General features: G+C 43.1%; 1 protein-coding gene across 3 annotated transcripts in view; it reads left to right on the forward strand.

Annotated features, from left to right (window-relative positions):
• Positions 1-25,234, forward strand: part of C10H16orf70 (chromosome 10 C16orf70 homolog) — a 32,945-nt gene that overhangs the window by 714 nt on the left and 6,997 nt on the right. The window contains exons 1-12 of one of the 3 annotated variants that reach the window (XM_021408791.1): positions 60-2,992; positions 3,271-3,353; positions 6,261-6,344; positions 10,001-10,044; positions 10,314-10,393; positions 14,886-14,980; positions 18,741-18,838; positions 20,496-20,608; positions 21,906-22,039; positions 22,653-22,736; positions 23,431-23,513; positions 24,263-24,306. In XM_021408791.1, the coding sequence (XP_021264466.1) occupies positions 2,944-2,992; positions 3,271-3,353; positions 6,261-6,344; positions 10,001-10,044; positions 10,314-10,393; positions 14,886-14,980; positions 18,741-18,838; positions 20,496-20,608; positions 21,906-22,039; positions 22,653-22,736; positions 23,431-23,513; positions 24,263-24,306 (991 nt within the window). In that variant the 5' untranslated portion in view covers positions 60-2,943. Of the gene's footprint in view, positions 1-59; positions 2,993-3,270; positions 3,354-6,260; positions 6,345-10,000; positions 10,045-10,313; positions 10,394-14,885; positions 14,981-18,740; positions 18,839-20,495; positions 20,609-21,905; positions 22,040-22,652; positions 22,737-23,430; positions 23,514-24,262; positions 24,307-25,234 lie in introns of those variants that run through there. The other 2 variants (XM_021408790.1, XM_021408792.1) reach the window with 2 other exon arrangements.

Genomic DNA, 25,234 nt, shown 5'->3' on the forward strand with positions numbered 1-25,234 from the left:
CCCCCGTCCCCGTCCAACTTTGGCAGGTGCCGGCCTGCGCGGTGCGTGTGTGCCTCGTGCTCCGCGGCGCAAGGAGCAGCGCTGCGCTGGGGCTGTTCGTGGGAGGCAGCAAGCGTCAAGGGCTGCTGATGTTTCTGCGAGGTTAGGGTTGGGTACAGCCTGACGGCTCGAGGGAGAGTTAGAGCAGCTTTGGAGGCCAGGCAGTGCAGTGTCTCACCCTCGGAAATCTCGGTGATCTCCTTGCCGCCACGGTGTTCCCGTGCCCTCGCATTCTGCCTGGTGGTGTGTGATCCCTTGGGGTGCGGATCCACAGCGTGGTTGGGTTGGAAGGGACCTCAAAGCCCACCCAGCTCCAACCCTCTGCTGTGGACAGGGCTGCTGCCCTCCATCACCTGTAAACAGGTGCGATCTGAAATTGTGTTAATGACCACTGCTGGGGTATGCGCTGCACTGACTCCCCCCAGTCTCCTTCTTTAAAAAAAAAAAAGTGAAAAAAGAGAGGGAAGGATGGAGATGTGACTCTTGTTTTCCCAAGAACCCCCCAGAGAAGCCCGTTAACACAGTCTCATGGCTAAAATTATATACTGTGTTTATGTCTATGTGTACATATGCATAGATGTGAGAGGGAGGAAACTCAGCTGCAATTCTTGCAGTAAATATAGCCACCACGTGATGAGTGTAATGTATAATTAGCATGACCTGATGGTACAGAGCAGGAGGCTGACTCGGCACCGAGACACTTTGCCCTGTGCTCGTGGTGCTGTGCGCCGTGTCCCTGCTGGTGGAGCCGCTCTGGCTCTGCAAAGTGGAAGCACCGCTGGAAGCGGGATCCGTGCTGCCCTGCTGTTCCACTCGGCACCCGTGTAGGTCCGCTCTCAGCCACGCTCGTGGCAGCGCTCCTGACCTGCTGACTGGCTCACAGCATTGCACCCGCGGTGGAGATGACTGGGGGGAAATGCCAGGAAAACTTCTTACATGAGTTCTTGGATTCTGTTTCTGGCTGCGCTGTTGACTCACTGTGTGACCAGAGCTTAAAAAATTTCACTGAAGCTGAGTCTGGTGCTTGGTTGGGTACCTGGGTCACTGCACCTCTCAGGCTACATTCCTGCTGTAAGAAAAGAGAACAATTAAATCCTTATTTTCTAGTGCCTATAGCCGTGTTATTAGTGTTAGACGTGTAATTTCTAAGGCACACTTTTATTTCTGCTGCCTTTTATACTTTCTTTTCTAACGATGTTTCACTTCCCTTTGGTGCATTGTGACTTGTGTTCTTCTTACCCCCTTCAGAAACACAGAGAGCTAGAGCTCCCGTGTTTTCATTGAGGAGCAGGGTGTCTGTGCCACAAGGGTGCTGTGAACTACCCCACGTTCCTTGCTCTTCCCTTGGCTCTCTGCTATTGGAAGGAGGAGGACGCAGTCTCCTCTGTGTTTGGGTTCTGGGGCCTACTCCCGGCGAATTTAGGTTCCTGCTTGTAGCTTTAACGCACAGTTGCACGTCAGAGTCTGCTTGATTCTCCGCAAAGCAGAATGAAATCAGCCCGTGTCTATTTGCTTGCAGTGTGAGAGAGCTCTGAGTAACGGTGTCACGTGAGCTGTTTGCACGCTTGGAGACCCACGGTCGCAGCAGTTACGTTGGGATACAAACCCTACTTGGATCTGTGTTTGCTTCTTTTAACCACGTGGATTTCAGAGGAAGCCCTGCTGGCGCTTGCCATGAGCATATGCTCTGCAAGTAACCTGGAAACACCCGCTTTGGAAATAAGTCTCATGCTTTGAAATCACCTTTACTTTTTTGGAAGCACAGCTTCTGTTGGATTAAGAGATGCGTAGCTTTCACAGCAGCATCTTTGGTCTCAGAATCATGAACAACAGCAGGAGGCGGTTCCATTTTGGAAATATTATTTAATACATCGCCGTCTTTTCCAGGCAGGCTGCAGAATTCAGCTGCTCAGGCTGCAAGGTGGCTGCTGTTTCCTGGCGAACAGGAAGCAGTTCTGCTTTATTGTGTGCCTCTGTGCATTTTGGTTTTGTTACTGTTGATGGATACTCAAAAAGAGTACTCTCTTCTTTGAATCTGTAGCATTTTCTGGTGTAAAACTTCTAGGCACAGCCACCTGCTTTTTATATTAGCTCATGCTCTTGGAAACAGTTTTGCCGGAAACATATTTATGTGGTATTTGCAAGCGGAATCATTGCAGTTCTAATGTATAAAACTTTGCTGCAGCTCTGTGTCGTAATCTCAGAAAGGCTGCACTGTACAGGAGTGACAGGCACGTAGGTCAGTGCTGCACTGCAAAGATTTCTTCAGTGTTAGGAGAGTTAAAGCGTAACCGGTGCTGCTTGGGGGAGCGCTGTGTGATTTATAGCTGGGGAGAGTTTTCTTTTTTCCATAGATAATATCTGAAGGGTGCTCTGGAACTCGGTGCGTGCGCTGTGAAGGGTGTAGCTGCTATCTGAAAACTCCACAGTACCCGAGCTGTTAGCTGAAGGAAGCTGCAGCTCCTCTACTGAAGTTTTCTAATGAAGACAATTTGCTTAAAGCTTAAGAACTAGAAGCAGTGAAGAAAAGGTTGAGGAATGTAAACAAAATGTCAGATAACTAAACCATAATTGTCTTGCAGCAATTAGTAAAGAATAAAACCTCGAAATCATGGGTTCATGCTCGATCTTATAAATGCCAAATCCGAGAGTGCGATCGCATGCCACTTGGAAAGGCCCCAAAGCTGCAGCTGGAGTATCTTTATCTTCACTTGCTTTTCCTTCTCAAATCTGCCAGCCGCTTTCTGTTAGAAGCTGGTGTGCGTTGAAGAAGCTGTAAGCCGAGAAGATAAAGTGCCTTCCTACAGCTGTAGCGGCAGAGCTGCTGTGAATATGTCATATTTCTATCTATCTTGTGCAACTGCTCGGTAACTTATCAAGCCTGACTGAAAGATACACTGTAAAATGCATCCAGGAGCTTGTGGAGCGTGTATGAGAGCGCTGACTGATGCTGGTGGGTATTTGCTCTGGGCTGTCCTTTTGTTGGCTGGATTGCCAACCTGAACTTCTCTTATATGCTACAAGCTGGTGGGTAAACAATGGCTTTTCTGTTCTAGAGAACAGGTTTGTGCTGATAGCATGAGTCAGGTAGGCTTCTTTGTTGATTGCATGCCTGTATGTCGTAATGTACTGTTTGCTGATGATGGCTCTCTGCCTCACCCGTAACCTTTCTGTCCAAACATAGGGTGAGCCAGTCTCTGAACTGGAGAAATGCTGCTGTTTTTCTTGCAGGAATGCCTTTGGCTCAGGCTGTAGCGATTCTCCAGAAACACTGTCGCATTATCAAGAACGTCCAAGTTCTCTACAGCGAGCAGGTGAGTACAGATGGTCTGGTCGCATTGCTCGCCTCATTATGTCCTGCAGTTAGGGTGCCATGGCCGACACTGATACTGCATCATGCTGGCACGTATATTACTCAAAACAGAACTAGTTCACATCAGAGGTGTGGCTTTTGTAACAGTTTTGCATCAAGCGTAATAATCCTCAACACACAGTGCAGTGGTTTAACAGACAGCAGTTTTGTGTATGCAGTGGTGAGGTGTTTTTATTGTTTTCCCTACAAGAAAGGGAATGTTCTGTAGTTTGAGAGGTAATTCTAGCCTTTTTAATTGTTGTTGTCAAATGTTACAGTAATATTCAAGTCATAGAATCCTTAAGGTTGGGAAAGATCTCTCAGATCCCCAAGCCCACCCCCACTGTGCCCACTGACTGCATCCCTCAGTGCCACATCCCCGTGGCTCTGGGACACTCCCAGGGACAGTGACTCCCCTGCCCCCTGGGCAACCTGGAGCAGAGCACTCACTGCAAAGTCTGCCAACATTTAATTTTATTTTAGAAGTACTGATTGAGGTCTCACACATTTACACCGAGAACTGAATGGCTGAGGAGCAAGCTCAGCTCTGGTGGTTTCCTGCTAGATACGTATTTCATGTAATTAGATGAATTACCCTTCTTTGTTTCAGATCATGTGGGATGTGGCTTTCACGATGACTGAATGTTTAGCTATTGAAAATGTAGTTCCATGTACTTGATGCAGTTGGAGGTGTTTTAGTTGTCTTACTACAGTATGTTCCTGAATTATTTCTAAGTGTGATTAGATAAGCAATGGGATTGCTGTTCCTCTTGGCTTTGTAGAGTCACAGGATAAGCAGTCTTGTGCTAGAAGGCCCGATGGACCTGTGCCTCTTATGGGGCATTTACTTATTTCAAGTTATTGCATCTAATTTCTGATCCTAGAACTCCAGCAGCAAGCACTTCCTTTCAAAAATTAATATAACAATTAAATGCAATTAGATCTGCCCACGTCTCTCCTTTTAACTTGACGTAAGTGGGATGCCCAGTGGTGCCAAATCTTGATGAACCCTTTTCCGTGACTAAAGAATTTTAACTCCTTTTTGTTCAGTTTAAGTGGGTGCTTAATTTGTCTCTTCCTCAATCCCTTCCTCTGGAATTGTGCTGATGGGGTAGCACAGTGATAACAGTTTTTCGTGCAGGTTTGCGTAGACTGGGAGCGTGGCTGCCTATCTGTTACTTCCTCTGGGAAGGCCCTTCTCTCCCTCTGCTGCCTGACACCTTCCTTCTTCATACCTGAGCTTCTCTTTTGCACGTTGAAAGTTACAAGAACTGCATTTGTACCAGCGGGGTGCAGGAGCTGTTGGCTAAGATAATTAGCAGGCTTTTCCTCAGTTGTATTTTTTTTCCTCACCCACTCAAAAGTACTTGTAGTGCTCTCATTAGTTTTGGAATAGCCTGCTTAGAAACCAGTGAGAAGCAGATCATATCCCATTTCAGAACTACCATGCTGGTATATTTTGAATGTAATGCAGCATGTGGGTTTTTTTTGCTGTATCTGTAGCCTTTCTGAATTAATTTTATAAGGGACTTAAGAAAAAAAAAAGCAAACCCTCCTAGGATCAGAACTAGACCTTTTTTCTCAGGCTTGGGGCTCTAAGACAGTGCTGCTTCAATTGCAGACCAAGTCAGAAGAGGTTTGCCAGCAATAGTGAGTGAAGTATTGCTGCTGTGCAGGGTGCTCTTGGGACTTCAGAGAGCACAAGGGGAGCCAGCAAGGGAAATGGGAAATCGGCAGCGCAGGGGCTTGAAAGCCCTCTGGCTCGTTTGGACCTAGCAACGTGACACTGAGGATGTGAGCTGGGAAGGGGTGGGAGATGCACAGAAGTATCCAGGCTGTGGTGCTGGCATGACAGCACATCTTCTCATCTCGAAAATTTGGGATGAAAACTAGAGTTCTGACAGTCAACACCCAGACTTCCCCCGGTAAAGCAAAGAAGTAGAGTAGCAGTTTTAAGACTGCTTAATTCATGAGAAGGGCTGTATGATGTGGCTGCTCATGCAGAAGCCAGAATGTGCCCCAGATGTCCCATTCTGCGTCAGTCTTCTGCTGGATAACCAACTGGAGAAGCTCTAGGGCATGAGTATTGCCCATTGTGTAGCCTCTTTCCTCCTGTGAGCAGACAGTTACGGAAGGTAGAACTTTTCAAAGGGAACGTGTTTAGGTGGTAGATGATCAAATAGCTGAATTAGGACCAGCAGACAGTATGTGCATGGTTGTACCAGCGCTAGAGTGAGCTGCTTCCAGAAGTTCGCAGCAGGCCGAGGTGGTGTGGAGCCTGTCCAGATGCAGGGAAGCCAGTGGAATGTCTCCTATTGACTCCAGCAGACTGCAAATTAGGCCTTGAGTTATTATGATTCACAGTAACTAAGGAAACTGAAATTCACAACAGAAGAGTCTGAAGCCTTCCTTTTCAGTGAGCCTGGAAAAGACTGTGATGCTCCTGGCTTTCTGAAGTGGAGAGCCCTCTTGCCGTCTTTGTGTTGAGTGATGTCACAGTTCTGATGCAAGATGTCAGATGGGCTGTTATTCCATGTGCCAGGATTGTGGCACACTGCCCCTGAGTGATGTCTTTGTGTGATACTAAGCTTGACATGTTCGTTTTTGAGGATGCTTGTTTTCCCCCTCAGCTTAATAATGGACAGGTTCCCTTCTGGGAGTTCTTGCAGGATTCAGAGATTCTCTTTGTTGTTGTAAGACAACTGGAGGCTGTGGCCAAATGTATTTCCAATATACATATTCATTGAACAAACAGTTGTTTTCTGTAGCAGTTTTGTTTTTTTCCAAGGCAACCCATTTGTACACTGATTATATATCTGAGCAGAGAAGCCTTGAAATCACAAGCCTAACAGCTTTCCTTGTTTTGCAGTCACCTCTTAGCCACGACCTCATCCTTAACCTGACTCAGGATGGAATCAAACTGCTGTTTGATGCTTTCAATCAGAGACTTAAGGTAATAAAACACCCTTCCTGCAAAGAAAAAAGTGCAAAACTAGGATATACTGATAGTTAAAGTAGTGTAAATAAGTATGTGATCCTTTTATGCATTTAATGTACCATATTTAGTGCTGCCTTGTGATAACAAATGGCATTTCTTTTTTGCAATTCTACATCTGCTCTTTCAGGTGACCAAGTGCCGTTCTGCCTCTGTGCTCTATGTAGTTAAGTTGCAAAATAAAGGACAGGCTGGTTGCTAACCTCCCATGGCATTTATGGTCTCCAAAAGTCTGTTATAAAAGTGATGTGAAAGGGATCTCTGTGGGACTCAGAGATATGGCTGAATCACTACAGCATTTTAAAAAGCTTTCATAACTGCAGCATTTAAAATCACTGTATCTAACTTCCTCGTTATTTGGGATGATCACAAATTCAGGCTTTGGCAAACAGCCAGCTGAGCACGGTTCTCTGCTCAGTGCTCAGGGCCTGATGGGGCTAATTGTGTGCAAGTACTCTGCTCCAGCTGCCAAGCTGTTGGACATTTAGCAGTTGAAAGCAGAAGTGTAGGGTTAAATGCGATGCCAGAAAATCTGTGCTTACCCTTGAGGTAAGTTTGGAGTATGGTGCTCACATCCATGCTCCCAGGCTTTGCAGCAGTGGGAGCTGGAGCTGCCTTCTCTTTACTTAATACAAACAGCAGCAAAACATCGCTATTGTAATTGTATTGTAATTGCCTTGCAAAAGTTTCTGTTTTGCAAACTCATTCCTACAGTAACATGATTTTTATTTTTTATTAAGGTTTGGAACTTACAGTTATTCAGGATGTTTACTTGCATTTACAGTTTTTGAGGTAACATCTCATGAATTCTTTGCCAGATAGTACTTCATCAATGTAGGCTATACCTGTAGGAAATCTTGGCAAAATATTTTTGTTTTCTGAGGAGTCAGAACTCAAAACTGAATCATTCCAAGTGGACATCTTACTCCTCACCAACTATTTGAATGTCACAATACTCTTTTTTGAATTACTGCAGGTAGTATTTGCCATATCTTTGCATCTCCAAGCAATTTTTGAAGGTCTTTCTTTTTGGTGTCGCTTCAGTGCTCGGTGTTGTAAGAAACATGCTGGGATTTTTGCCTTGTCTTTCTCCCCATGATGTTTTAGAATTTTGTTTAAAAACAAAACACATGAACCAACCTCTTCTGGTATGTAGTGATTCAGTGATCAAGTGATACATCTTTTGCTTGTTAACTATGGAGAGGAAAGCTGTGTAGAAGCATGCAGTGCTATGAAAACTACTTGTAAAACTATTCCAGAAGCTTTGCGGAAGAAATTCTGTGGGATTGCTTCAAAGAGAGTAGCAGCACTTGTTGAAGAATAGTGTAGGTTTAGAATAAGTAATGCCTGTTTTTGAGTTATGGCACTGTTTTCAGTGTTGCTCAGCAGCAGCAAAACTGGAAAAATTGGGAAGTTTTTCTTATTTCTTTGCTTTCTGTGATTTTTTTTTTTAATGCAGTCTTGCAGTTGGATTTGGTTGTGAGAAGGAGGTTGAAAGAAAGCTACAAAAACTGGAAGGCTTGACAGACCCAAAGTAGCTCATGGTAGCAGTATTCCTAAAAAGTTCTATCCCTTTGTTCAGGGAGTGCCAGAAGGTCTGAGCAGTCCCTCTGTTCACTTTCAGGAGCCAAAGCAATGCAGATGTTACATGAGTTTGGAGCTAGTATGAAGGAGGTTGGGTCAGATTCCGAAGGTGTTGCTCTACTGTGAATTTTACTGCAGTGACTCCTGCCCAGCTCCAAGGGGTAGAAGTTAGTTTTATAATGCTGCTCTATTACTGCTGATGAGAAGACACCTGGACATATCTGTGATCCATACTCAGTAGGATCCATCAAAACAGCCCATGTGACTAAACAGCAGATTTTACTCTGCTAAGCCAGCTCACTGCCTTCTGCTAGTGTAGTCAGGAATTGTTCTTGGTCTTCCCAGTTGTTTGTTCCTCTATACGTAGAATGAATCGTGCTAATCTTCTGTGGCCTCAAAAATAAACTGCTTTCTAGCGCTATGGCCTGCTGCATTGTTTCTTTGATCTATGTCTTTCATGATTTTGACAAGATCTTTGGACTAGATTTAAATTTTGCAGAGTTGTGCTTGTTTCTTCCTTTGTGTAAGCAAAAAGCAACATTGACATGAATCGCCTTTCCACCTGAATTATGGGAAGAGGGCTAATGGCTAACTGGTGCCTGCTGGCAGTGTATTTCTCCATGGGGCACCCCACGCTGCAGTGTGCTGCCCTTCATTGGAGGTTCTCTTTGGTTGCTCTTTGTTTTGTCCTGTTGCGTTCAGCAGAACTTCAGGAGAGCATCTGTCTATTGAGAAGAGAAATTTGTTTGCTCTTCTTTAGCACAGCTTTGCCATAATTTTAAAGTTACGTGCTTTGTGCTACGCTTGTTGCTTGTGTCTTGAAATATGTGGGCTTTCCGAGCAAACTAGAAATGCTTCAGAGAACTTTTCCAGCTTTTTATGAGTCAACAGCATACCACTGAATGTTGATTTTTCTTTGATTTTTTAATATATAGTGGTTTGGGCGTTGCAAGTAGCTCTATTTAGGGTTATTTGCCAGGCATCTCCCCAAACCAGGACTTCCTTCTTTGCTGGTGATATTTTTAGGCTTTACAGCCACACACAGAGACGAGGTCCCTGCAGAATTCTGCTTTGTGCTCTAGCTGTACAGTGTATCCTTCCAAAACATAAAGAGCACTTTACTTTTTCTTTACAGCAGTTATGATGGGCTCTGCCTATCTTCCTTTTCCTGCTGACAGAGGAACACAAATGCAGGGTGGAAGAAGATGTTGTTTGACTGTGTTTACTCAAAGAACTATAATCTGCCTACTGCTCAGTGTAGCTCCAGAATCTGGTAACAGTCGTGTAAAAATAACATCAAAATCAATCCTGGATGTCAGTTTGCAATAATGTCTTTGGAACAGAAGAGCCGTACCTAATATTTACATACCTAGTACTGACTGCAGGGGAGCCCCCTAGAACATTGAATGAAGTGTGAAATATTTAATATACACTAGAACTAGGTACTGTGGCTTTGATTCCTTGTGGACTATTCTTCACGTTTCGTGCAGTGCTTGGAGAGATGGAAATGGAATGATGGAATGTTACTGCTTAGTTTTGCTGTATTCATCTTTTCCTTTTTAAAAAAAAAAAAAAAAGAGTTGGAAAGTGGAAGCAGTGAAGTCAGCACTAGGAATTGCTGCCCTGTAGAGGCATTCTTCTGGGTAGTAAGAGCGACCCAAAGAACGGCCGGCTGCTTGGTTTTCACTAGAGGATCCCCTATCTAGATTGCCTTTGATCTTGCCTAAGAGTAGTCCACAGAAATCAAGGTGCTGGCATGCTAGTGGAGGGGCTACTGTCTGCACATCAATACTGATCTACACAGGATCCAGGGGTACTGTGCTGAGTCCATAGCTGTTCTTGAGTACTGGTTTTGGATGTGCAATTGCTGAATGAGTTTTTGGAGTTCCGTCAGTCTGAGATTTATCCTGGCAGAGCTGAGAGGGAGGGAACCAAGCTCTACGAGCTGGCTGTGCTTTCCCTGCCTTCCGACAAGAATTTCCCTCTGTTATGATGTGCAAATGTGGTAATGTTTATTTCCTGTGTTTCAGGTGATTGAAGTTTATGACTTGACTAAGGTGAAGTTAAAATATTGGTAAGTGATTTAAGACCTCCAATGATCTTTTTTTTATTACAGTGACTGCTTCCTCTCCTTTTTTCATTCTGAATTCATTTTTCAACCATTCTTGTTAAGAAAACAATAACTGTTAGTAAATAAACGTAGATAACCAAGTGCTGCTTTTGAAGAAAGTTACTCATTTCCTTCAGTCTTGGAGACTTCTCCAATTTAAGTGTGGCATTGCCTTTAGTAAACATTTATATCATCATTCAGTACTCTTAGGGCAGACTCGTTTTGTTTTTCAGTGGTGTCCATTTTAACTCTCAGGCAATTGCTCCAACCATAGAACAAATTGATCAGTCGTTTGGAGCAACGCATCCAGGAGGTAAGCCAAAATATTTCTGGGAATGATCAGTGCACCTAGATTGACTAACCTCTTTTTATAAAGCCTTTCCTGTATGTCTGCCTGGAGAAATGTGCGGAGACTTCTGTTCTCAAGTGATTTGAAGTTGTGTTCCGGCGTGGCCATGTTTTTATAGCTGGAGTCATTGGCACAGAATGCTGTTCTCAGATATCATTAACGATCTCTCTTGAACTGCCAGTGCCAGAAAATTCTGTGCTTTGTTGTTGGCACTGTTGTTTTTACACATTCTTATGCATGGTGTGCTCTTAAGTGTCCTTAGGGATTAAGTATACCATGAACATACAGACATTTGAGCTGATCTCCATGCAGAGGCAGCCAGGACAGTTTGCTTGCGCTCTGTGCTCTGAGAGACATGGTTGTGCTCCTCCTAGGGCAGGATCGAGTCTGAGCCCAAGTGTAAGTGGTTCACGTCTCCCTGTGCCTCCTTCCTGCTCCTGGGAGTGCTTGGGAGGTGTGAAGCCTTGGGGCAGTGTGGCCAGAACTGGGACAGGTTTCTTTAACCTGACTTGAACGCACAGTGGCTCTTACAGAGCCCTTCAACTCCTCTATAGCAGAAGTGTTATTTTGTTAAGCTCCCTGCTTACGTGTGAAAATTGAGTTTGTCTGGGGGGTTTGCTAAGTGATGAGAGTAAGCAAGTGGAGAAATTGAAGTGGAGGATATTTGTAATTAAACTGCTCAGGAACCTTCAAGAAATGGAGCCCCAAACTGGCATAATGGGAAAGAAGATGAACTGCGTGTGGTTGGGATATCTTTTTCTATTTTTGGCTTGGCTGACTCCATTTGCAGTAGACAGGGTGATCCCAAAAAGGCTGGCACTATTTGTGATCGCTGGTGGTTGCGTGTCCAGACTTTGTGCCTGTTTTCTGCAGGCAGTTTCTCGCACATCACAGAACAGGGTTTATTAACTGTGGAGGGTCATGTGGCTAAAGTAATATCATTGCATAAAAGCCTGCTGTAGTGGTTGAATATCAGATTGAGATAAATGAAGTTTGGAAGATTTCAAGCTGTAATACTCCAAGGAGCAGAGTAAGCCTTTTTAAATTTCACTTTGGTCATGATCTTAGCATTTCCTCTTGGGCAAACTCTGAGATCTATAGTTAGCTATTACGGAAATAGTATGTACAAGAACTTTGTCAAGTTTAGGAAGGGTAAAAGTGACGCTGTGCCCTTGACAATTTATAACTTTTAATGTGTTCTGTGATGAAGGCAATTTGCCAATACTTAAAGAAAGTTATTGTAAAATTGTGGTGTTATGAAACTTAGAAATAAATATCTCAGCTGTAAGCATTGTTTTTTGATAGGAAAAACATGTTTTATTACTGTATTAAAATTGCATGCAAGCACTTGAGTTGTTTGGAGTCACGTGTTCTCATGCTGAGCTCTCCAGATCGTTGTGCACCTGGCATATTCAATTAAAACTCGCTTGCTTTGTCTGATGATAGTTTTCACCTGGTGACCTGTAGATATGCAAATCTATTTAAGCTGTTGGCCTCAATCACTGTTTCCCTAGTGCAAATACTTATTCTGTTTAATTTTGGAAATCCAGTGTCTTCTATTTACAGCCTACGTAGAGTTACTCTCCAGTAAGCAGTCTGATCGTCATAAAGAATGTTTAAAGTGTATCATGCAGTGCAAAGTTTTGGTCTTTTGGTCATTTTTTGTCATTTTCTTTTTAAACAGAAAAGGCAAAGACAAGTAAATGCACACAATACAGTAGTTTTCAGCATGTGGGAGGAATGACGATGGTGTTTTCACACCCCCCCCCCCCCCCAAAATTTGAGTTGATGTGGGGAGAGAAAGGTGGGAAAACTTTCCCCATCACAGTGTGACAAAAGGACCCAATGCTAGCCTCTGTGAATGAAAGTATGACGCAGTCATCTCTCTCCTTCTTTGTTCTGTTACTTCCCATAAGATCCAGTGCAGACTCTTTAAGATGAAGAGTATCCTGTTTGTCACTCTGTTAAAATCCACTAGAATTTCATAACAAAGTTTTGGATTTCCCTTAAAACCAGGGTGGTTGCAGCAGAACTTTCCTGCAACAGGACATGGTGATAGTTTCAAAAGGTTAGCAACGTTTTTTTTTTTGTTGAAACCTTCAGTGAGCAGTTCTGCTTTTGCCCAATCAGTGGTTTTGAAAAAGTCATCAGAAAAATTGTAACCAGCTTTGTTACCTTTTGGCCAGTGTTAGTTTGAAATGTTGTAGTACCTTTGCCATGGAACTGATTGAAATATGAGTGCTTTGAAGGTCAACAGCTTCATGAAAGCCAAGGCTTTATCCCAGTTTTCCATCTTCCTTCCACGATCTCCTGACCTGAGCTCCTGCTGGGGAGTGCTTGCTCTTGCCAGTGGTTCTGTTGCAATCACATCCTGTTCTGCATCCTCGTGGATGTGGCTGCTTGCCCAAGTGCTGCTCAGCGTGGGTAAGGGTTGTGGGCTTGAACAGCACTCAGAGAGAGAAGTGCTGCAGTGGTGTTACTGGAAGGGGGAGACCCCTGTATTCCAGCTCTGTAGCTCTCGGAGGTTGCCCAGGCTCTCCTGAGGTGCCAGAAAAGTCTTGTTCTTGAGACCAGTGGGACTTGACTTCTCACTCTACCTCTGTTTTGGTCAGGGCTGGCTCCGTTTTGCTGGTAGCTGTGGCTTTGTCCCAGCCAGCTCTATGGGAACTTTTCCCAGCTGCCCACACTTTGCTACTTTCCTGGAAGGCAGGCTTCCTCCCATTCCCTCACCCAGAATGCAGCAGCAAAGAAGCAGTCCTTTTGCAAATTCAGCTATTTCTAGCAGAATTAGTCTGCAGGGTACCTGGGTAGCGAGTTTAAAAAAAAAAAACCACCAACCAAACAAAAAAAATGAACAACCCTAACAACTCAAACTCACATAGGTAGTTGTGACATAGGATCTTAAGGGACATATGAGAGAACTTAAGGATAAATAAGTTCCTTGCCCTTTAAACCTCAGCATCAACAAACATTGTAGGGGATGGGAATCGATGCGATGTGTATAATCAGATATCACACTTGGCATGACTAGGGGAAAAACACTTCTCCAGCTGGCTGTGGGCTTTGGAAAAGATGCATCATAATTTATCACATGAGAGAGACTTGTGTAATTTTCCTTCAGATCAAAACATTTCCCTCTCCCCACACGTTTTGCTGTGAGTGACGGGCAGGGAAAATGCTCTTAACCAGCACATTCTGCAGAAAAGACAAATGATGACTTCTGAAAGCTTAATGCTTATTGCCTAACCATTATTTTTCTATCCTGGGCAGTCTGGCATCGTACAGCTATCTTGTGACATGTCTCCGAAGCTGAACATCTAAAAGGCACTTTGTTTTAAAAACAAACAAAAACAAAGCCACAGTGAAATGCTTTTTCTCTCTAAATGATAAGCTACTATGTTTTCTTAAATGTGAAACAGTAAGAAAAAAAAATTGAACCAATTTCAACTGGTAAAGTGGAAGAAAGCAGCTTCTCTTGCTGCAGGGTTTCTTTATTGTGGTATGTGTTTTTTTGTTTTTTTGGTTTTTTTGCCTCTGCTGTTTTCAGGCCCTTCTGCAACTGAACCAGCTCCGGTGTGTTAGAAGAACACTGTGTTCCACCCAGCGGCTACTAGGGGCAGGTTGAATCCAGCAGCATCAGTTCCAAAGCTGTTCCCGAGCTCCCAGTCTCCTGACATTGTTTTTAAGCTTTCCTCGTTCTCACAAATCAATGTCTCATTGGAGTAAACACTGGAGTGACTTTTATTGCTGTTTATAGATGATGTTGAGCAATTTATTGCAATAAATCGGGATATTCATGACATGATGACAACTGGAAGTCTGTGTGTGCCCTGATTTATTATCCTTTTTAAAAGCTGGCCTATTGGCAAATGTTTCTGATGATGCTATTTTTAATTATTGTTGCAAATGGCTCGGGACTTGTGTATCTGAAGCCTTTCCTTCTTGTATTACTGGGGCGTGCAAGCTGGAGCTCTCCTTGGAAAAGACAGGGAAGGACCTATGAGCTCCCCCCCCAGGACCTTGCCTCCCAGCGGTGTGAAATACCAATTTGACCAACGTTCTGGGCCCTTGTGCCTGAAACACCTCTTGGTCAGTGATGTGCAAGTGTCACACAACAGCAAACAGAGTTGTTTAGTGGTATAGTAGCTGCTGGAACTATTTTAATAGTGTTAAGCGATTGTTGCATTATATAATTGCTTCATTAGGGATATATTAGTGCCTACAGGCTTACATAGATAACTCTTATTTTAATAAATTCAAGGTTTCTCTGTGCTGTCTTTCAACTGCAACAATTGAGAAGCAAACCAGTTAGTGCTCTGTGTGACTGTTCTTCCCACCCACATCCTCGGACCTAGTAAATTAATTGACCTGATGTGAAAGTGCTGTTAGATCTTAACTGCTAGGGAATTTTGTCAATTCTTTGTAACGGTTTTTTCCTTTCTTTTTCCTCTTTTAGTGTATAATTCAGCTGAACAACTCTTTCACCTCAATTTCAGAGGACTGTCGTTTTCTTTTCAGCTAGACTCCTGGACTGAAACTCCAAAGTACGAGGTCAGCAATCATTCTTGGTTAATGGATAGTCTTTTTGCCTCTATGGTACTTGCAAAATATCACCTACAGCATGTCTAGCCTGCAAGTAAAAGAAACTAGTAATTTCGAAGAAATTTAACTCCTCAGTTGTGCTCTTATTTGTGCTGTGTATTCATTTTGAAGTTCAACATTCTCCTCCTTTTACCAGAGGACACGCGCTTAAAGCTTTTGCTTGTATCACACACTGGGACTAACAATTCTGTTGAAAAGAATCTGCTAAAAATATGAGCTCTCTCTGTGCAAGTACATAAATATTAAGCAATCTAATGCGGAGCTGTTTCTTTATCAGATATTTTTGAATCTCATCAGAACGATTATGCAACAAAACTAGGACAGGGTTCATAAAATACATTTTCGTCTTAAGTGTCCTTCAGTATGAGTGCTTTTAGAAAGCCAAGTGAATGAGGTCTATTTGTGATGCCTGTTGGCACGTTCGCTAAATGTTTGGATGAATTACTGACTGATTGAATGTATTACTGTGATCTCTGAAATCTTTGGAAATCTCTGTGTATAGTGGAAATAAGATCATGTCTTCTGTTATTTCCACCTGTGCTAATGGAAATCAACATACAGCTTGTTTTGTATGAGGCTGGGGCTGCTTTCAGTTTTGTCTGTGGTCCTCAGTTAAGAAGGATGTGTGTGGTATGGTACCACTAATAAAAGGGAAAAGCGTTGAATCAAAGTGTGAGAAATCAACCACCATGATGGCATTTTTTTCATGTCACAGCTTAGGTCTTTAGAAGTTTTATTTCAACATACGAGAAAGCAGGGAGCTGTTTAGGGAAAGTTACCATTTAGCAGTAATGAAGGTCAGCTGAGTTCAGATGTACTAGAATCATTAAGGTTAGAAAAGACCTCTAAGATGATCTAGTTCAACTGTAAGCCCACCCCACCGTGCCCACGAACCGTGTCCCTCAGTGCCACATCTCCACGATGACTCCCCCCCTCCCTGGGCAGCCTCTGCCAGTGCCTCACCTCTCTTCTGGAGAAGAAATTGTTCCTAATATCCAAGCTGAACTATAGTGCAACTTGAGGCTGCAACCTCTTGTCTTATCAATAGTTACCTGGAAGAAGAGGTTGATCCCTGCCTCACTACAGCATCCTTTCAGGGAGCTGCATAGTGATGAGGTCTTCTTGAGCCTTGTCTTCTCCAGACTGAACAACCTCGGCTACTCTCTGTAAGACTTGTTCTCCAGGCCCTTTGTAGCTCCTTTGCCCTTCTCTGGCTGCCTTCCAGGGTCTCAGTGTCTTTCCTGTAGTGAGGGACCCAGAACTGAACACAGTATTTGGAGTGTGGCCTCACCGGGGCTGAGTACAGGAGTATGATTACTTCCCTGTCCTGCTGGCTGCACTATTTCTGATACAAGCCAGGATGCCATTGCTCTTCTTGCTCACGCTCAGCTGGCTGTCATCTAACACCCCCGGAGCCTTTTTTGCTGTTCAGCTTTCCAGCCACTCTGCCCCAAGCCTGTAGCACTGCCTGGGTTTGATGTGACCAAAGTGCAGGACCCAGCAGTTGATCTTGCTGAACCTTATCCAGCCGATCTCAGCCTGTTGATCCAGCCTATCCAGATCCCTCTGAAGAGCCTTCCTGCTTTCAAGCAGATCAGTGCTTCCTCCCAATTTGGCATCATCTGTAAACGTATTGAGGGTGCACTCGATCCTCTTGTCCAGATCATCAGAGGACTGTCCCTAATTCTGACCCCTGAGGAGCACTACTTGTGACTGGCTACCAGCTGGTTTGAACGCCATTCACCAACACCCTCTGGGCCCAGGCTTCCAGGCAGTTTTTTAACCAGTGAGGAGCATACCTGTCCAAGCCATGAGCTGCCAGCTTCTGCGGAAGAACTCTGTGGGAGACAGGGTCAAAGGCTTTACTAAAGTCCAGGTAGACTACATCCACAGCCCTTTCATCATCTACCAGGTGACTCACCTGGTCATAGAAGGAGATGAGGTTGCTTGGACAGGACCTGCCTTTCATGAGCCCATGCTGGCTGGGCCTGATCCCCTGGCTGTCCCACATGTGCTGCATGATTGCAGGCCTTCCCTGCTACCGAGGTCAGGCTGGCAGGCATGTAGTTGCCCGAATCCCCCTTCCAACCCTTCTTGTAGATGGGCATCATATTAGGAAGTCTCCAGCTGCCTGGAACCTCCCTGGTTGATCAGTACAGCTGATAAATGATGGAGACAGCCTGAGAACGACTTGTGCCAGCTCCCTCAGCACCCTCGCGTGGGTCCCATCTGGCCACAGGTAGACCAGCAGGTCTCTGTTTCCTCCTGAACTGTGGGGGTTTATTCTGCTTCCCACCCCTGTCTTCTAGCTCATGGGGCTGAGTACCCTGAGGATAACTGGTCTGATTATTAAAGACAGAAGCAAAGAAGAAATTGTGTACCTCAGCCTTTTCCTCATCCTTGGTAGTATTCACTGGTGCATCCAGTAAAGGGTAGAGATTATTCTTGGCTCTCCTTTTGTTGTTAATGTAAAAAAATAACTTTTGTTATCTTCTGCAACAGTGGCCTGCATAAATTCTAGTTGGGCTTTCAACTTTCTGATCTTCTCTCTGCATATCCTAGCAACCTCCCTGTAATCTTTGAATTGCCTGACCCTTCTTCCAAAGCTGGTAAATTGTTTCCAAAGGGACTCTCCCAACTGATGTCCTAAACAATCCAAAGTCTGCCCTTCAGAAGTCCAAAACAGCAGTTCTGTTGACCCCCTCCTGACTTAACCAAGAGTAAAGAACTGTATGGTTTTGTGGTTGCTATGCCCAAGGTGGCTTCTGACCACCACATCTCCCATCAGTCCTTGTCTGTTTGTAATAGCAGGGCATCTTCCCTCGTAGGCTCTTACCAGCTATGTCAGGAAGTTACCTTCCACACTCCCTAGGAACCTCCTAGACTGTTTTCTCTCTGCTGTACTATATTTCCAGCAAACATCTGGTAGGTTAAAATTCCCCATAGGAACAAGGGTTAGCGATTGTGTGACTTCTACCAGCTTCTTATAGAATCTGCCTCTTCATCCTGGTTGGGTGGTCTATAACCAGGACGTCAGCCTTGTTGGCCTTCCCCTTATGCGAAGGAGAGAAGCTGAAAGCTAACAATAAGCCAAATAGAACGTCCTGAGAAAGTAGAAGCTTTTCGTGTATGAGTTGCAAGTGCATCTCTAAATGAAATGGCTGAGCTCCTACAAAGGTCAGTTCTTGTTCCAAAGAGCTGAAAGTGCAAGAATGTATTGATAAGGGGAGCAGAAAATTTATGCAGTGAATGTGTGTTCATCAGATAAAGGCGTTTTGCAAACCATCAAAAATGTTAAAGAGATGAAATTAATGTTGTGGAAGAGAAAAAAGAACTTCTGCCTTTACAATGGGTTGTATTTAAGTTCTGAGAAGTAGGCTATCATTTCAAATGTTTTTAGATTTCTAGTTGTCAGTGGTAAAGCCAAGAAAACTTGAATTCTCATTGCACACATGGCTAATTGACAAACTAGTGCCATCTTTTGGTGGATCAATGTAGTGAGCATTTCGCCCCAGCTTGGGAATCCTGGAGTACTGTAATGTAAACTCACACCATGTACAAGGTTGGAATTTTTATTTATTTTTTTAACCTCCATTTCTTTGGTTAGGGACTTACCTGGGTTGGTAAGCATGTACTGTATTTTTAATGTAATATTTGACCTGAAGAGATTTTAATGTGTCAAGTAACAGGAAGGATTCTGTCTCCCCAGCCTAACTTTGCGCATGGTCTGGCTTCTCTGCAAATTCCACATGGAGCAACTGTGAAACGCATGTACATCTACAATGGGAACAGCCTGCAGGATACCAAGTACGTTCAGCTGATCGTGTGGTTTTGATTGTTCACAACGTACTCTTTCCTCCTCATTTATCTAGGGTTTTGCAAATGCTAAATGTGATTATATATACATAGCTTTTTATTTCAGTTTAGGTCTTGTAGGAATTAGGTAGTGTAGATACAAACCTTTTTCCAGTTTCCACAGGCATCGTCCTCTGACCTTGTTATCAAGTGCTGGTTTGATTCTTGTTACTATAAAATCAGCGTGGCTAGCTATTTTAGGCTAATTCAGTTAAACTGAGGATTAATTCATGAGATGAAGGAGATGTAGCGAATCTAGGAAGAGATGCAGCCAGATTATTCTTATACTCTTCCTATACTCTGTGTTTTTTGCATACTCTTGACCTTTCCCTAGACAAGTCCAACTCCTTGTGGTAGGCAGTTGCTCAGTTTGTAGTGTATTGGTGCTATGTATGTCATGGCAGGATCGTGCCAAGAGTTGTACACTCTCTTGCAATATAAAAATAAATTCTTTCAGAATTTTAGCTATGCGTGTAATCTACCATATAGTCTATCTATTTTCACTTCCCAGGCTGAGTTTACTGCTCTGAGGAGGTACATAATGGAATAGTTGTGTTTGAGTATAGTTAGTGTTTTCTGTGGCATTGTATTCTGCCATCTTCTAAGCAGTAATTTATTGTACAGCATCTGATATTTTGCTCTTTCTAAAAACACTGTTCCTGCAGTTTGTTACTCAAGTTAAAATTGGAAGGGCTTTTGTAAATTCTTCCTTTTAGCATATAAATGCCCAAACAAGTATGGTGGTAGTTTTGCAGAAATGGTTGCAATTTAATGGCAGGAGCAGGTTAACTCATCAGTAGATTACTGCTAAGGAGGGAGGAAACCTTGTTTACACAGACACTGTCTCCTAGTTAGAAATAAGTGCACTTTAGAGAAATGTTGTCTGTGCCCTTCCGCGCCGTGCTGGGCTGCAGTGAGAGCACACGCTGACACGAGGCTGCGCTGCGCGTGTTTGCCAGCTCAGCACCTGCTCTGCAGCTCCAGGCATTGGCACAGAGGAGAAAGCCCCATCAAACTAGAGCACAAATAAAGCAGCTGTTTGACTGAAGGTATCTTGCTGGTTGCTGGGATAGTTTTCTCAAATATTATTGAAATTGAATTTAAATGAGACCTGTCCCAGGAAAGCAACATGACTGTGTATGGTTTATCTGCATGAGCTGCTTTCACATTCTGGACTATGGAGTACCTTCCCAGGTGCAGTGAGAGCACGTGGTGAAAGTGCTTCTGCTGCACTTGGTTGATATGCCTCGTTCATGTAGGAAGTACCTTTAAAGACCATGCAATGTCTGTTTTCCCACGGAAAGTCTGAAATGACGCATTTTTATAGGAGCTATTCAAAAGCTAGATGCAGTAATTTCTGCAGGTTTTGAAACATGCTGTTAGTTTCATTAATAGTAAGGGTCCTTTGTTTGAATTCTGCCTTGTTATTCCTCTTTCTTTTTCTCCGGGATTTCTAATCCTTGTGTTAAAATTAACTTCTAGTCTTCAGTCTGAGTTCAATGCTGCTTTGTCAAAATTAATGCGCTCCATTCCAGTGAACTGCCATCAGCTTGTTAATGGAACACTGGAAGACTGTGTCCTACGTACGTGTTTGTGTGGTTGGTTTCAGGGCTCCCTTGATGCCCCTCAGCTGTTTCCTTGGCAATGTGTATGCTGAGAATGTCGATGTGCTGAGAGATGGGACTGGACCCTCAGGTTTACGGCTTCGCCTACTCACTGCAGGTATTGGTGACACCCAGAACACTGAATACCAGGACACCCATGGGGTCTTTGTGATGCAGTTGTAGGTGCTTTCAAAACGATCTTAACTAACCTTATTTTAAATGATTGGAAGCAAAACAAAACTCAATCACATCTTCCTGGTCTGGGAGACATCACTGAGGGCTGTTCTCAGCAGTCCCAGTTGACAAGAGTGGAAGCGTATCGATGCTATAGCCTGAGACTTCACTTTTAATTCAGTTCAGCTTTAATTTGCTGTGTAGCCAGCAGTGAGAGTGACAGAGGCTGATGAGTAACTTGTCCTTCTATGTGCTTACAGAGACTGGCAGGCCTTAGAAATTCGGGAAAGAGACGATGCCTGAAAATGAGACTTTTGACCTTAACGTGGCAATGTCTTTTTAAGAAGAAAGGCTGAGCTGTTTGTAACACCTTTTACTGGCAGGCTCTGCTTTTGTCCTTCGCTGATTACTAGCTGTCTGTATTAAGGAAGCACTTAGAATGTTTTTCTGATACGCAAAAAAAGGCAAGGGTTAAAACTTGAGATGAAGAATAAGGACTGATGATCAAAATGGAGCAGATGTTCTCAAGTTACTTTGCTTCTGTCTTTACAGAGGAAGAAAATGGAGAGCTGCCTAGGATAGGGAATGTATATCTTCATGTGCTAGGAAAGGAGTTATCACATTGTAATAACGTAAATGATGTTGAGAAATTGGACACTTCTAAGGTAGAGTGTCAAGTTGAGTTAGATATGTATGTGCAACTTAAGTATTGCCAGTGAATAAAATAATTATTAAAATATCTCAGCAGTGTTCAGACTACCGCATGCAAAGAGGCAGTCTTGGCACGTGGTGTAGCTCTAGCAAAACCTTGCAGGAAGCCCTTTGCTGAACATACTGTACACTGGTTCTAGTGTAAGGTTCTCTGTGGGTAAATTAACTTGAGATAACTTGCTTAAAAAATTACAGATGACTAAGTCAAAATTTTCTGATTTATTGTATTTGGGAGGTAGCTTTGTGAATAATGTACGGTGAGAATAATGTATAGTGAGAAAAGCTAAATGTGTATTTAGAGCACATCCTGTATTTTGTATTAATTGATGCTTATGTGTACGAGCATTCTAGATGCTGCATTCCTGAAATCAAATGGGGTCACAAACTAATATCTTTCCACTTGTTGACACGTAGCAATGTATGTCAGCCATTCATCTTTGTAATGGGCATTCAGTAAGATGCATTTGTAACAAACACGGATGCTCTCTGATGGCTCCTTCTGGTTCTGAGAGGTGTCTCCTGTTCCTCAGGCTGTGGCCCAGGTGTGTTAGCCGATGCCAAGATGCGGGTATTTGAGCGCTGCGTGTACTTCGGCGACTCGTGCCAGGATGTGCTGAGCACTCTGGGTTCTCCGCACAAAGTTTTCTACAAGTCTGAAGATAAGGTAAGGGCGCTGGGTAGCGCACAGGGCTTTGTCTCTGTTTGTTGCTGTCTCAGTGTAACTACAGGACCTGGGCTTTGCCGGGCCAGCGATGTCAAACTTCCATGTAGCGCAGATGATGACCGATTAATGTGACATACAATAGACCAGAACAAACTGCTACTTGATTTTGTTTTGAAAAGTGTTTTAAATCGATGCAGATCTGTTCAAATTTTAAAAAAACAAAATAATCTGTCACATCATTTTTAACTCATAGGAAATCTGATAAAAATGGGCATTTCCATTCACATAAGCCATGGCAAGTCTGCGCTTTTTATTTTTTGAAAACATTTTATTTCATTTGAAATAACTTGAGTATGTATTTCGATCTTTTCCTGATGTTTTTACAGTAACAGCATATGAATAATCCTTTTGCTTCAGATAACTGAAAAAGAAAAAGCTGTTGTGCCTCTGCTAGCAGCTCATGGGCTTGTCGTGCAGCACAGCATCTGACATTTTTGAGCAAGGGCTTCAGTGAAAAACAAGATTATGACAATTGGTTTGAATGTAGAGAACCAATTGTTAATGGTATTCATCTTTGGGAGTGTTTTTAACATCTGAAAAATGATTCTTGCAGATGAAAATCCACTCACCCTCGCCCCATAAGCAGGTCCCATCGAAGTGCAATGACTACTTCTTCAATTATTTCACACTTGGAGTGGTGAGTGGGAAGCTTCCATAAACAAATGCATGTGAAGTTTTGATTTCGCTACATAGCAGTCCTTTCAGAATGCCAAAGGCTCTGGGGAATGAGAGACTGAAACTCTTGCTGCCTTAGGAATCTCTGCGTATGAAGATAAACGCTGACTTTTTCTAGCTCTTGTGAATTCAATCAGTAACATTTTATCTTATCTAGCACTGGGTGGTGGGCTCCTTATTCTTGCACTTTGGTGTTCTCATTGATTTTCCCCTTCTTCCATGCCTGATGCGTAGGTAGACGAGCTTTTTGTTCTGAAGTCCGTACTCCTGTCCCATAGAACTGAGATAAGCGTGCCAGAATACCAATGGTGAAAGCTTGCAGAGCTGTGGGATGTACCTCAACTTTTATATTCCCCCCTTAATGTAGTAACACAGCTATTTTGCTTTAGTCTAGATTAGTGTAAATAATTAGCAGAAAGACAAGACTTCCATAGAAAAATTGCCAGCACAAGCAAATGAAACCACAGTTGTGGTTAAGTGCTGGAGAAAGTGTGTGTTTTTTTTTGAATTTACAAATAGTCTCATTCTCAGAAACTACTTTTCATAATTCCATGTGGTTCCAGTTGGATTCATGCATGCTACTGTATGCAGATACTGTTGTTACTTATCTCTAGTTGCTTCATGTCTGTCTGTTTTGTTTTTTTTTTCTTCAACAGGATATTCTCTTTGATGCAAACACTCACAAGGTGAAGAAATTCGTCTTGCATACAAATTATCCTGGTCATTACAACTTTAACATGTGAGTGTAAAGAACTGATCTGCTAAAGACTATTTTAAAACAGCAGAAAAGGGCATCTTATGTTCATTTTATAGTTTCTTCCCAAGTGACTTTGGTGTACCTGGTAACCAGTAGAGGTTTCAAACATCGTTATTAGCACATTGTTTATTATTTTTTTCTTTTTTACAATTAAATGTCTTTATATTGCCAAGTACGTCATCAAGTAGTTCTTATCCAGCTAGTGTCCACGCTGTCTTGCTAGAGGCAAGATGAACTGCTGTTTGTCCTCACACTGTTTCAGTCAGTGCTTAAATTTTCTTTTTTGTCCTCTTGTGCTTCTGACCAATATATTTTCAGTACTTCTTAAGTGTAAGCTATTTAGGAGGCATGTGAGTTAAGGAGTAAGTGGTTGGATGTCTGAATAAAGAGAATATGTTTTCAGGCAGTTAAGCATTACAATTATAAAATTCTATAGTACTTTTTCTAAGCTGAGTACTTATCCATCCAGTCTGTATCACAAGAGTAATTTGTGCTGAAGGACCTTTTGTACCCTCTAGAAAATTGTGCTAGAACATTCCAGGTTGATATCCTTTCTGGTTTAGAAAATGGAAGTAATTTTTCCTCTTTATCTGATACTCTTGAGAGTCTCCTTTTCATGTTATTATGCAAGTAACTTGTCACTAAACTGATTATGAAGAGCTCCTAGTTTGGCTGCGTAGTCTATGTTGGCCCTGCTGTTATCTGATAGCTTTACAATCTGCTCTTTCTAGCTACCATCGCTGTGAATTCAAGATTCCACTAGTCATTAAGCGAGGTGAGTATGTCTTCTGTTGTCCAGCTTCAGGGTGCATATGCCACAAGACAAAAAATGGTGATATGATCAGTTTGCATTTGTAATGCGTTCTTGATTATCAGAAGATAGAGATATGAATGTGTTTTCCCAAGTAGTTTGGGATGTTGGGAGGATGAGCAAGGGTAGAGTTGAGCCATCTGTCTTGGAAAGGACAACTGGTTGGGAATTTATGACAGGAAAGCCTTGGGATCAGGAGCATGTGGGAGGTGGCGGGCATATCTGGATTACAGCAAAAGAGCAGGTCATAGCCATTCATTTAGCGCTCCATGTGTTGGGGCTGTGCTGTGACCACGTTGGGTGGGTGCTATTGCAAACACCAACCAAGGTGCTGCTGCTTTGCCCTGAATCAATATGGTTATTGTTTGGAGCCCAAACCACGGTCCCTCCATGGTCAGTGGTCAATGGACCACAGTCCCTCCATGATCAGTGGTCGGTGGACCTTGGTCAATGGCTTATGATCCCTCCATGGTCAATGGCAACACTCCCCTTGTCCCCAGCTCCCAGCAAAACCAGGGGTTGGATTGTTTTTTTGGGGGGGGTTTGATGGTGGTGATAGGTTGACGGTCGGACTTGATGATCTTAGTGGTCTTCTCCAACATTAATGATTCTGTGAAATTCTATGCTAATCTTGAAGATGAAATTTTTTTGCTGTTTTTTTTTCTTTTGAAGTGAAAAATATTTAAAGTTGAGTTCTGCAGTTTTTTGATTTTATTTATACTACCTCGTCTACGTGCTTGGATCATATGGATATTTAGCTGCAACATCACTAATTTTCTGTAATGGTGCCACTCTTTTGCTGAAATCAATTCCCTTGTACCTAAAGACTCAGAATCTGTAAGGCAGAGTTAGTCGGAGCCGGTCTATGCATTTTGCTGTTGAACTTTTGATG

The sequence above is a fragment of the Numida meleagris genome, chromosome 10, assembly GCF_002078875.1.
Source record: "Numida meleagris isolate 19003 breed g44 Domestic line chromosome 10, NumMel1.0, whole genome shotgun sequence".
NCBI lineage: Eukaryota > Metazoa > Chordata > Aves > Galliformes > Numididae > Numida > Numida meleagris.